Source organism: Anas platyrhynchos, chromosome 1, assembly GCF_047663525.1.
Source record: "Anas platyrhynchos isolate ZD024472 breed Pekin duck chromosome 1, IASCAAS_PekinDuck_T2T, whole genome shotgun sequence".
Classification (NCBI taxonomy): Eukaryota; Metazoa; Chordata; class Aves; order Anseriformes; family Anatidae; genus Anas; species Anas platyrhynchos.
In genome coordinates this window covers 53,060,142-53,073,256 of record NC_092587.1, presented here as the reverse complement: position 1 = coordinate 53,073,256, position 13,115 = coordinate 53,060,142, and the positions used below count along the sequence as shown (strand labels likewise).

General features: G+C 40.5%; 1 protein-coding gene across 1 annotated transcript in view; it reads left to right on the top strand.

The window, feature by feature from the left end:
- Positions 1-13,115, top strand: part of EP300 (E1A binding protein p300) — a 61,956-nt gene that overhangs the window by 32,368 nt on the left and 16,473 nt on the right. Inside the window, exons 11-20 of the mRNA XM_027451182.3 lie at positions 1,772-1,849; positions 2,589-2,698; positions 3,184-3,339; positions 4,391-4,831; positions 5,331-5,519; positions 6,069-6,225; positions 6,797-6,915; positions 8,184-8,423; positions 9,000-9,088; positions 11,451-11,531. Of these exons, the coding sequence (XP_027306983.1) occupies positions 1,772-1,849; positions 2,589-2,698; positions 3,184-3,339; positions 4,391-4,831; positions 5,331-5,519; positions 6,069-6,225; positions 6,797-6,915; positions 8,184-8,423; positions 9,000-9,088; positions 11,451-11,531 (1,660 nt within the window). The remainder of the gene's footprint in view (positions 1-1,771; positions 1,850-2,588; positions 2,699-3,183; positions 3,340-4,390; positions 4,832-5,330; positions 5,520-6,068; positions 6,226-6,796; positions 6,916-8,183; positions 8,424-8,999; positions 9,089-11,450; positions 11,532-13,115) is intronic.

Below are 13,115 nucleotides of genomic sequence, written 5' to 3'. Positions count from 1 at the left end.
AATGGAGACCAAGTTGTGCTCTTAACACTGGAGAACTTCAGTCTCATCACATTCACCTCTAAAAGAAATCGATTTGAAGAGAACCCCACTTACTGCAGAATAAATATATTTTATAATGCTTAGTTGTGTGGTGTTTAAAATGATCGTCACTATTACTGTTGTTGCTAAGCAGAGTCTGATAATTGAAGTGCTTCTCCTACTTGCATTTATGCCCTTGAAAGTGCAGATAGTGCTTATTCTGTGCCACATTTGTATTTTGGACAAATGGCATTTCCAGCATGCAGTGAAAACTGGATTCCTATTTTTTTCCCATGTAGCTGTCTTCCGTTACACAGTAGCTTGAATTGACCCTCCTACTGCTGAACAGATTATTATTAGATTCCTTTCTACCCAGGCATTTGTATAATTAGAAGAAAAATGATTTTTGGAGAGAACCTAATGATCAAAACTATAATGCTGCTAGAGTGTAATGTTTCTTTACAGCATTAGAAAGTGATGAGGCTTTGCCAGATATCTAATATTTTTGCTTGAGTAACAGGGTACACACAGATAACTATTTCTTGCAGGTGATATTTGCCCTTAAAAATGGGTAGGGATATCTGCTGATGCTTTTTTCAAATTAAGTGCTGTAGATCATTAACATACAGGATTTTAACCTGTACATTTCTCTAAAGTTTCTCTAAATGGCATTGTGTACTGTGAGTTAACTATACAGGAGAGGTAATATTTTTAAATATTTCAACTAAAATCTACTTCAGGGTGACTTGTCTGTGATTCTGGACTGACAGCTCTAGAGACTGAAATAGTCTTTCTTAAATCTAAATGCAACAGCTCTGCAAGCATGATAGAGATCTGCCCTTCCCCCCATATGACTCTCCTGAGAGTTTCCTTCTCAGAAGGATTTTCTCCTTGATTTATTCAGTCCTGCTTGTTCTTAGTTACTTCACAGATAAGAAATGAGTTAAGACATCTAATGGGAACAGATGTATAGCTGTCAATGACACTAATATGTTATCTTAAGAAGATAGTGTCAAAATTGGAATTAGCAATTGAGGAGGCAAAAAACTTCCCTTTCTTTTTCCGAGCACTGCATAATGATCCAGTAGTTTCAGCATTATTCTACAAGAAGCTTAATCTGTGTTTTCTTTTAAATATAAATGTATCTTGGTAAATCCAGTCCTGGGTCTTTTTGTGCTTGAAGTCAGAACTGGATATGCTGAGATGCATTACCAAGATGCAAGAGAGGCCTTTAAGATTAGTACTGTGAATTTATTTGCTGTAACTTCTGTAGAAGGTTGGCTTTCAGCAGTGGATGTGACATGAGGGTGGTTTTTCACATATGTCAGTATCTCAGAATTCAGAGCTTTGATAAATACTTTGAGCCATATAGTTCTCGTAGTGTTTTCAATCTAGAAGTGCAGTAACGGCATAGAATGGTCTGTAGAAGTTTTTGTGGTCTGGAATGCTCATGAGCAGCTGAGTTTCTCATTGTACTTTGGTAACATACTTCCTATCTGTCCTCAATTTCCAAAAACCTGTCTCTAAGTCAGAACGCTTTCCCCAATGGGATACGCTCATATTTCCAGGGAGACTTGTGTTTTTTTGTTCCACGATTCAGGGACTTAAAATAAGAGTGTTTAGAATTACTGGAAAGTGCCAGTGCATTTTTTTGTACGTGGATTTAAGTGTGTAATTTTTATTAACATGGTTGGTGGATAAAACCTGGTGGTCTCTACATGTCATAATCTTATTCCAATGTCTTTTTTTCCAGATGGTCCCCTTCCCGACCCAACGCTGATACGTGCCAATGTGCCAAACCAGATGATGAACCGCATGCAGGCACAGCCAGGTAAATACTGGAAGAAAACATGCTCCTGTGATTGTAAAGGAATCTTGCAGTTAGGCAGCTCTTGCTGCAGCCCTTGTTTCACCTGCTCTTTTCCCATTTGTTCAAGAAGAGATTTTAATACTTTATAATACATACATAATGGTGTTTCGTGATCTTGGGAATTTGAGCTGCTTGTTAGCTGCTTGCTTTGTTAAATGAAGAACTTTATGCTTTTGGAAGTTCTGTTTGTGTGAACAGAGGACGGTGGGGGGACAGTTGGACATGGTGGGCCTAGTCAGCTTAGATGAAGATGTCTCTGTAGCTGAGGGAGGATGGTGAGAACTACTGCTTTGAAGGAAGGGGTGGGACCCTGTTACATGTACAAGAAGTATTGTAGCCAACATAAAAGGCACTTAAGGAAGTGAAGATTTACTGTCTCAAATTAAAGTGAATTTCTAATAATTAAGGTAATGCAAGCTTTCTGAAGCTATATGTGGAAGCAAGTCTGTTGGGAAAAAATAAGAGTCTGTTCTGAAGGAGTATGGTATCGATGTCACTATCACTTGATATTTCAAATTGTTCAATGTAATTGGTCGATGGGCGGAGATATTTCCATTACTGTGTTGCATACTTAAAAACTAATTAAAAAAAAATAACCAGGAAGAAACTAACAGCGTTTCTTCTGTAAATCTTGAATGGTATCCTAATGAAAATTCAGGCCTTTGCTCATAAGGTTTTTTTTTTTGGCACAAATGTGCAGGAATGAATCAATTTGGCCAGATGAACATGCAGCTGTCACCGATGGGACCCCGGCAAACCCCTCCTCTTCAGCACCCTGGACAGCTAAGCCAGGCTGGGGCCATGAACCAGGTCAGTGCACGCTTCCTTTGGCCAGGGCACCGAGCTCGCGGGATTGCCGCCCTTGGCTGTGCTGCCCTTAACACAGGCAAAGGAAATTGAATAAAATTCAAACACTCCCTGTGTACTGCAGACACTTCTCTTGCATCCCCACTAAAAGATTTACTTGCTCTGTGGTCAGCCTTAGATCTTGGTGAATAAAAAAAAAGTGATTCCATTCAGTGAAAACTAAGTTTAAGTGGGGTTTGGAGGCTGTCGAACTCCTGAAACAAGGAACAAACCTAAGCCGTGGTCCCAGACTGAAATCAGTATCCTGTTCCTTAACAGACAGGGGAAATGATCATAATTTGTTTTTTGAAAGGAGCTATAGCAGGTTTTCTGTATTGTATTCTACATATAAGTGGCAAGCATCCATTTCTGCAACAAGAAAAATGTTTTTTTGTAAAATGTTAAAGGCACGTGCACGTTGTGTGAAGTGGGTTTTTCTTTTCCAACAGATGGGATTTCCTTCACGTATGCAACAGCCAGGAGTTGGCCAACCTTCTGGTCAGAATCAGTTTCTGCAACAGAACCCATTCCCTGCTGCTTCTCCAGGAATGAATGCAGCGAGCATGCCTATGGCTCAGCCTGGCAATCAGACACCAGTTTCTCAAGTAAGCTTGTGATTTTTGGAAGTGGCTTCAGTGGGCTCTATCTCACATATGGGTTTCATCGTTCAAGTTTGTAGTAACGGAGAAGAACTTGTTTTCTTAAGATGCTGCTGGAGTTACAGTCAACTGAATTCATGTATTGAGACTCAGCATTTTCTTGGCTGTAGTGCTGGTAATGGCAGGGGTGAAATGTTATTGGCTTGTTCTCAGGCTTAAGTTTAAGTGGCAGGATTTTTAAGATTGTTTTTCTGGAGCAAGGAAGGAATTGTTATTCAGCATATAGTAAAGCATTTCTTGCTTAACAGCAGAGCCTGAGAAATTAAGAGATGCTGAAAGAGTAAGTCACATAAAGGCATGTTCATCCAGGACCACCAAATGTGTGTTGTTGGCTTTGGGGAACAGGAGGGTTGTCGCTACTAAAGATCTGACCTTACAGTCTAGCAGTTTCCTTTCTGTCCTTTCCCTCTCCATTTTCAGCAAGAACCTTTCAGGCCAGGAAGAAGTAGGGAACGTCAGTTTGCTTCTCGTTGATGGTTCTTCCTAGTTTGCAGGCAAGATTATTGTGGAGTGACAGCTCTTTTTTTTTTTCCTTGACCAATACATTTATTTATAATCTCAGTGCAGTTACAGCTGTACTTCTGATGATAAATTCAGTTTCTAGTCTTGGGGGTGGAGGGTGTGGGCACACTAAGTATATTTGAATCCTTTTTTTTCCACTGTGGTGCATTGCCCCTTATTGAGGATGTACATATTGACGTTTTTAGAAAGAAATGTTTTGTGAACTGGAAGTGTAGGTGTTCTGTTCTTAAGATACATTGAGTATGAGTTGCTCAGTTGAAACTTCTGTTTTAGAGGTGAATAAACCAGCAAACGGCTTTATGTTCTATGTTCATGTGGAGCAAAATAAATTGCCCAGTTCTCCTCTTGAACCAGTCTAAAAAAAGTTTATCGCTTTAAAAAGTGCGCCAGTAACGGTGGGAAAGCTGCCATTTAACAGCAACTTCTCTCCTTTTCTGTTCCAAGTCGTTACAAATGTGTACTTGTTCTCCCATAGGCACAAATGACCAGCTCTTCCTGTCCTGTGAATTCTCCTGCGATGGCTCCGGGTTCTCAAGGGAGCCACATTCACTGCCCACCCCTTCCACAGCCTCCCATGCACAGAAATTCTCCTTCTCCAGTACCTAGTCGAACCCCAACACCTCACCACACGCCCCCGGGCTTGGGATCACAGCAACAGCAGGCGGCAGCAGCAGCCACCACTGCCCCCACCCCTACTCCTCAGGCGATGCCACCTGGGCCGCAGTCGCAAACTATGCACCCTGCTCAAAGGCAGACTCCGACACCTCCACAGGCACAGCTGCCTCCACAGGTCCAGCCTCCAGTTCCCGTTACCCCCTCTGCAGAGCAACAGCAGCAGCCCCTGTCACAGCAGAGCACGACCGCGTCTGTTCCCACACCAACAGCACCGCTGCAGCCTCAGCACCCCACAACACCTGTAAGGAACTGTTTTAATGGTGCATATGGGCAAGTGTAAGGTTTAGGTTTTTAGTTAATGTTTATTTTTGTGTGACTCTGGAAGTAGCTCTCGGGAGGCTTAATATTAAAAAAAAAAAAAAAAAAATTGCATTTGGGAAGTAACATTTTTGCCTCAAGATGAGTCTATAAGTCACCTGGTGATTCCACAGAAGTATTTTTCATGCATATTTAGAAACTTGCAGTGAAGCAGGCATGAGCCCTTCAGTTATAGCTACGTACACACAGTGATGGTGTACAGTGAGGAACAATATGAAATTATCTATGTGCTAGTTCTTCCAGTGCATGTCTTTCTGTAGCTGGAGTTGTGTAGCAACATGTACTTCAGGTTAATCAAGCAGAATTACTAGAGTGCATTTAAACTTGGTGGAAATAAAGTATAGGTGAAAGGTAGATTAGAGCAAAGAAAAATAATAAGTTCACTAGAAGCCTATTTGTAATGTGTGTTTTTTCCTCCTCAGCTTTCACAACCAGCCGTAAGCATTGATGGGCAGGTATCCAACCCCCCATCCACCAGCAGCACAGAAGTGAACTCTCAGCAGACTGCTCCAGAGCAGCAGCAGCCACCTTTGCAGGAAGTGAAAATGGATATTAAAACAGATGAGGGGGAGCCAGAACAAACAGAGCTGCAAATGGAGGAGAAATCTGAAGTGAGTTTCTTGGTCTGTTGTTGGGTAGAATATCTTCATCTAGTGCTGTTAGATGCTCTGTCTCCATAAAAGAGATTCCTCCTAGAGTTCAGTGGGGGCTGTGGATGCTATCTGCTGCTCTTGTGATTGTCATCTTCCCTCCCTCTTCTTAAAGTAGGGTCTCTGTTTTGTGGTTGTATATGACAGGCTGCTTTACTAGTCCATGACAACTTGTCAGTGAGGACAACAAGGAGCGTGGCTGCCAGCACTGTCGTCCTTCCTGCAATTGCAGTGCAGGACAGACTGTCAAACCTGTGTGAGGAGCAGGATGAATGCCCCTGGGTCTGCTTGCAGCTCAGAATTGTTCAACAGTTTATCACTGCTACTACAGTAGTGTTTAAATATATGTTCTAGCATATCTAATCAAGTTTTAGGCAGGTAACAACTACAAAGTAGACAGCCCTCTTCCTGGGGAAGATTGGTGAGCAAGACAGCAGAGAAATTTAAAGGACAGAAACATGGCTGGATGACTCTGCAGGCAGCTGTGACAGGCTGTAATCTAATTTTCAGGTTAAAGTAGAACCAGTTGTGGAAGAATGTAAACCAGACCCAATGGAACAAGAAGAGAAGAAAACAGAAGTGAAGACTGAAATACCAGAGGGGGAAGAAAGACCTACTACTCCAGCTACTCAGTCTTCTCCAGCAGCAGGACAGTCTAAGAAAAAAAGTAAGCGGGAATGCTGACTGAAATTCATCTGCCTAGAGAAATCTTGAGAAAGGGGTTGGGGCAGATGGAGACCGAGCTTTCTTCAGTGGTGATCAGTAGACTTATATGAATTGGTTTTGTGGCTTTTTTTTGTGGCCATTTCTTGGACAAAAATGCCTAATATGTCAACTTGTAATTGCTTTTGGTCAAGTTCTTAAGGCGTTAGTATTAAACATTAAGCATTAGTAAAATGGTCCATACAACAGAGATGGGAGAGACTTTTCTCTGTTATTCCTGTAAATTCCTGGAACATCAGAGAGGGACCATATTTAAAATGTAAAATTAGCTGTTAAATTTAATGGTGTCTTCCTATTTTGAAACAAGATCCTCTTAAATGTTTTGGCAGTTTCCTTATGTCCAGGTGATCATTTTAATGTCCTACTCAGAACTTAGTGTTGAGAGGATAAACAACCCAAGTTAAGTATCTTGTATGCGTTGAGTTGTCTGTAGTCTTTTCACACACCACATTTTCCCAGCAGGTTTCTTCCCTACAGACATTTTTATCTTTCTAACATTGATTGTTTTTCAAAAGTTTTCAAGCCAGAAGAGTTGCGGCAGGCACTTATGCCAACACTGGAGGCACTTTACCGTCAGGATCCAGAGTCTCTTCCATTTCGACAGCCTGTGGATCCCCAGCTACTAGGAATTCCTGTGAGTTTCTTAGCAAGATATTTTCCTGGCTTTAACCCAGAACTGCTACGCTATGACATATCTACTTGAGAACAGCTTAGTCTGTCTTGTTGCCATTTTTGTGTTGATGTGTTTGAAGAGGTTTAACTTAGTGGAACATATGATGTTTGAGTTAGGAAAGTTTTGTTTTTTCAAAGGTTCATTTGGTTCTGTGTTCCTTTTGATAAATAAGCAGGTGGACCATCCAATGAAGTGATTACCACCAGTTCCCACTGCTGCGGGGGGATTCTTTTATATATGTTCCTTCACATTGTGATGCTTCTATCAATGAGAAGCACCTGTAGAATTCAGAGCTTTGAGTATGTAGGAAACTAAGTGGATTAAGACCACTTGAAAATAAAATTATCAATGATTAAGTTATTAGCAAAGAAGAGACTACTCAACTTGTTTTTCTTTAGGCTGAATTTTCTGCTTGCTTTAGAGTTGTCTCTGGAAGAAATTAGTATTCTTTAAGGGGTCTGTGTTTAAACTTTCCAGATTGACCACACAAAGTTTATTATCTGCCCACATGTGTACAAAGAATTCCTACTTAAGTCATTTGGGCAACATTTGTCTGAAAGATTTCTTTTGATTGGATGGCTTTATTCAGTTTTAATTTTCTGCAAAATTGCAAGACCTGTGTTTTAGGCAGGCATAAGTCTTTCTAATGTTCTTGAGCAAGCTTTCAGTTAGGCTGTCATATTTGGAGGACTTTTACAGGACTGCTTGTCTTAATATTGTTTGGGGGGGATTGGAAAAAGGCATTTGTTAGATGAAAGATTTGTAGGAGGAGACATGACATCTTTTATCACCTTAATAAAATTACTGGGTTTTGTTATTAAATTAGCTGGCCTATTTAAAAAAAAAAAACAAAAACCAAACCACCACACAGGTTCTTTATGCTAATGTTCTTATGTATATCCTCAGAATCACAGTGGCTGCAAAAACCACTGCCATTTCCTTCTTTCTGTAAGCCTTGTTTTGCTGACTAAAAGTAGTGGCTTTATTTCATCGAGAGTAGATGAGTGATGGAGCCTGCGAAATACAGGAATAATGAAAAGGAAGCGCTAGGGAATGATATGGTGTTGCTTAGACTTCAATGTATGTCACAAGCAGCTTGACAGGCAAGTCAGGGAGGAACCTGTTTTTCTTGCTGTGTCCCAGAAGAATTTATATGCTGAGAATGCCTCTGCTGTCATTTCACAACGTAGTTCTGGAGTAGTATTTTGATATGCTACTTGTTCTTTCAGGATTACTTTGACATAGTGAAGAACCCCATGGACCTCTCTACTATAAAGAGGAAGCTGGATACAGGGCAGTATCAGGAACCATGGCAATATGTAGATGACATCTGGCTCATGTTCAATAACGCCTGGCTCTATAACCGCAAAACTTCCCGGGTATATAAGTACTGTTCAAAACTGGCAGAGGTGTTTGAGCAAGAAATTGACCCAGTTATGCAGAGCCTTGGTTACTGCTGTGGAAGAAAGGTAAGGAAAAGTCATTCTTGTTCTTGTTTTTTACTCTGCTGCTTGTTTTCTGACACTGAGGAGGAAAAACACAGCACTTGCAGCTGTTAGCAACTATGGTGTTTCAGAAATTATGAAAGCTTACCAGGATTCACTAATCTTAAGTGATCTGGTTTTAAGTTTTTAATGCATCTTCCAATTCTATCTGTTGCTTAAATCATATATTTGTATATAAGCCCTTGGGGGGCTGCAGGGGAAGAGTCAGTTACTGAAAGCTTATGTTGATTTCGTTTAGTGCTAACCAGTTCATAATTACAAATGAAACAGATGTTACTGCACAAATGCTCTCAATTTCAGTGTGTATTGAGACTGTTGCACTTCCACTCTCCTGTTTTGTTATGCTCTCCATGTTTGGAGAAGAGCTAACCTGAGAATAACAGCCTACTGAATGTTTCTTATGACTCTTTGTAGTCTTGCCGTACTGTGAGATCTGTGCACAGAATAACGTGGTCATGGGTGGTGTCTGGGTCATGCTTGCTTGCGATGGAGAGCAAGTGACGATGTATGAGCACTAAGATGACCCCTTCCTCTTTGCAGTTGGAGTTCTCGCCACAGACTCTGTGTTGCTATGGCAAACAGCTATGCACAATCCCTCGAGATGCCACTTACTACAGTTACCAGAACAGGTAAGGAAAACTCACTTGGTGCAGTTTTGTGCATGCTGCAATCAATCTGTCAAAGGCATGCATGTATATATACATACACCCTCTTTATATGTGTACACCTTCGTGTTACAAGAAAAAAGTTGCTGGAAGCGCCCTTGAATAGTTTACCTTGTGTGCTAGTGATTTCTTTTTGCAAAAGTGCACTGTAGTCTATGCTTTTCTGCTTGCAATAATGTGTGATGTCTTAATAAATTATCCTGCAGTTAATTAAATATCATATATACTAGTTTGTTGTCTTTGCTTGCTACCATGCAGCAGTATTTTTCATGGGGAAAAAAACACATACAGCAAGTATGTTATGTTCATAATACATATCATACTTGGCAAGTTTTTGTTTTTCTTGCAATTTTAACTGAAGAACAAATATATTTTTGTGGTGCAAATCTTCAATGAAGTTTTTTATATTCGGATACTAAGTAGATTGCTTGCTTTTTCTCCATAAGTAAGGGAGCTGTCTTCACAGGCTTTTAGCAGCTTTGTAAAGAGCTGTTAGTTCTACAGCTCTTAACTAATGTTTTTGACCTCCAGTTTATTGAAGTAATTAAGCCTAATCTTATTTCTAAGGAAAGATTTCTTGCTAGGCTTCTCTTTGCCAACTGAGGGATTGAGGCAGGAAGAAACAGACTTTGACACTCTCGTATCCCCATGCCTATTGCCAGAGTGCACCTGCTAGAAAAGGGATGGTTACCTCCAAATTATATTTCTTCCATCCATTTAGATCCTGCTCTGTTCTAACACCATTCAAAAACAGCAACAAGGAAAACAGATTTTCACCTGAAAGTCAAGATTTTGCAAGAATTATAAATTTCTCAAGCACTTGGTTAGGTAGAAGCAACCAAAGAGCTGTAACAGATATACCTGAACCTTTTTAGGCTTCGTAAAGTTTTACAGCAGTGAATGGAGGTTTTTAGGAATGAAGAAGGGAAATTGTTTGTAATTTGAGTTTGCAGAGTCCCATAACTTCTGTATTCTAAAAGTCCAAAATTACAATAAGCTCTGTATTACGTATCAGTATTTTCTATTTACATTTATCTATGATCAAACACTTGATGGACCAAAAGACAAGTATTCCAAAGTCTGGCATGCTTTACCTGCTTTCAAACATCAGAATGGAACGTTAACATGTGCACATGGGACTTATTTGTATATAACAATACACACACGTACGTGTCTATCCGTAGACTGAAGTGCACAATCCCTGAAGTACTGTTCTGTGCATCACCTCAGACGAAGGCTGGGAGAGAGGGTTGAGACCTGTTCCTCTTAGCTTAACAGCTGCTGTAGTGTTGGTTTGTGTAGCTTTACAATAAGCTGTTGTAACTGTTTTTAGATGCCTTGTGCACTCAATTAATGTGCTTTAGTAATAGAGAGGCCACAGTTTCAGAACACTTCTGAAGGCTGGGGTAGAATCTTGAATTAACCACTGTTTTTTTTCCAAATGTAAATGACACTAAATGAAACCTTTCTGTGATGCTTACTGTACTGATACTTGCGCTGTTCTGTGCTCAGATTGGGCTGTAGAAGAGCTGTGTATGTGTGGATAATTTTAGAGGTTTAGTTAATATATAGTTTGACAGTTCTATAATTGTCTGAAAGATTTTGAGGAGAGGTTGTTTTATTCTTTAAGATTCTGGTGTTTAGCTTCCCCTTTCAACTGGGAGAGAATCCTGTGGCCTTTCAGCATTTATTCATTGAAGATGGAAGGTTTATCCTTCTTCCATTGATGTCCTATAGATCCTCCTGCCAACAGAACTGCTATGCTGATTTCTACATCAGCATAGCAGTTCTTCCTTCTTTCTGCTCTTCCCCTCTTTCATTTTAATTCTTTGCTATGTGTGGCATGGATTATTAAAATGAAGAGGGTATGGGTATACTAAAATGGAATACTCGTTTAATTTGCTTTAATCATTTGCTGCTTGAGAACCCGTTTGAGAGATTTATTGCTAATCTGTGCTTTGCCTTGGCTTTCTGCTTTGTGTTGTCTTGTCCTGCTTCCATGTTCTTGTTTTTGTCCTGCAAACCCCCATTTCTTTGTCTGTTTGTGTATCTTCTCCTTCGTGCTTGTCGTTGTCTGCACTTGGCTTTGATTGCGCAAAAAACCCACCCAAACAAACAAAACCAAAAACCAAAACCAAAACAAAACCAACCAAACACAATGTGGGGCCCATAAATCTGCATCATTGAATATCCTTGCCGCCGTTGATGACCTGCTCTCTGCTCCTGTCCCTTCCTTGGCCTGCTGTGATTGGTGGCTCCATTGCTTGGCTTGGGCTGTGTTGTGTGGACGGAGCAGTTCACCCAAATATGGCCTTCTTGCTGACAGGTATCATTTCTGTGAGAAGTGCTTCAACGAAATCCAAGGGGAGAGCGTTTCTCTGGGAGATGACCCTTCACAACCTCAAACGTAAGTTACTCGTGTCTGCTTGGATTATGCATTCATGAACCGTGTCATGGTCTAAAGTGCGTCCTTGAAGGGAGAGGGGGAGAGGGAGTTCAGTTTTTGGTGACCCTATTTCTAGGCCAGTATAGGGAGGACCAGATATTTTTAGTAAAAGCCTGGGCTTGTGCTGTAAATTTCTTCTTTAAAATCTTGACTGGCTCAACTGTTGGTGAGGAGAAATTGCAACTATAGAGCTAGAGAGAAAAAGCAGAGAATCACTATTTTTCTGACAAAAACATCAAAGTATTTGAATGTAGAAAAGAACCATGACTACAGGCAGGTAGGTGACAGATGTAGCTTGAAGTAGTTGAATGTAACATTCTGCTTATAGGCTGGCTATTCATCCTTCAGCTTGCTTTTCATCTAAATCAGAAGCAGGCAACCTCCTTTTTGCCATTCAAATATTTCAGTGTTGGAGTGCCATCTGCCTATGAGAAATCTGTGCAGTTGTTGAACCAATAATGGCAAAAGGCTGTGGATGGGTTTCCTTGCATCTTCCATGGTGGTAGGAACTTGTTTGGACAGTCATCTGTTCCACTGTGCCTTTCTCATACCTCCCCCAAAAATCTTGAATCAGTTTTGGGAGACTAAGGAAGCCCTTGTGGGACAGCTAAGCGCCAAGCGGTTATTCTGAAGGCTTCGAGTTGTTAAGATGTTAAAGAAAGCTATTCTGGGGAAGGACCTTCCAAGAACTCTGCAGATAGAAACAAGTGGGGAACTTGAAAGTCTAAAGCGAAGGGGAGAGTTGTCAAAGTCAGTAACTGGGCAGATTGAGGTGACTTTTGCTGGAAGTAGAAGCTGTCTTCAGCAGCACATCAATGAATTTTGGTCACGCTTACATATGTATTTAGAGCAATTGTGGGAGAATCTACTAGGGCTTGAGCAGGTATAAGTGTATCTGCTGCTCTGGAAGGAAAAATAAATAGTTCTTGTGCTGGTCAGTGTAATGGGCCAGGCCCCTGCGAATAGTATGGATTGCTACTCTGCTAGAAGCAAAGACAAGATTTAATCAATATTGTTCAATTTTATTAGTATGATATCTGGGATATGAGGTAATTACACATGAGAAAAGCAAGTATATAGGTACATTGAGGTCTATGTAAGTAAATATCAAACGTGTATACAAAATTTTGCCTAGCTGCTGAGAGAACACAGCCTGTCTGGTAGGCATAAGTTGGCACAGCTCATCACAAACATTTGAGTCAGGGTAGGAGGCAGCATAGAGTGCTTTTCAATTGTTATGCGACATTTGGAAATACAGGTGCTAGCAACAAATTTAATTTTTAGTAATTAAATGAACCATTGCTTTCAAGCAAATAACGGTGAGAAGGTACTTCCAGTTCATAATGTACTTTGTTTTTGTAGTTGCTTTAAATATTTGGCTGTTATGTAATGAAAATGGACACTATAAGCTGCACATAAGCAGCAAGTATACTTTTAAACACTCGTTCTCCTACTTAAAGGCTTTCTCTCAGGACCTCATTCTGATGGGGCAGAGAGATCTTGCTCCCTTCCTCTGTTACAGTAATGTGTAGTTAAAATGAAGGA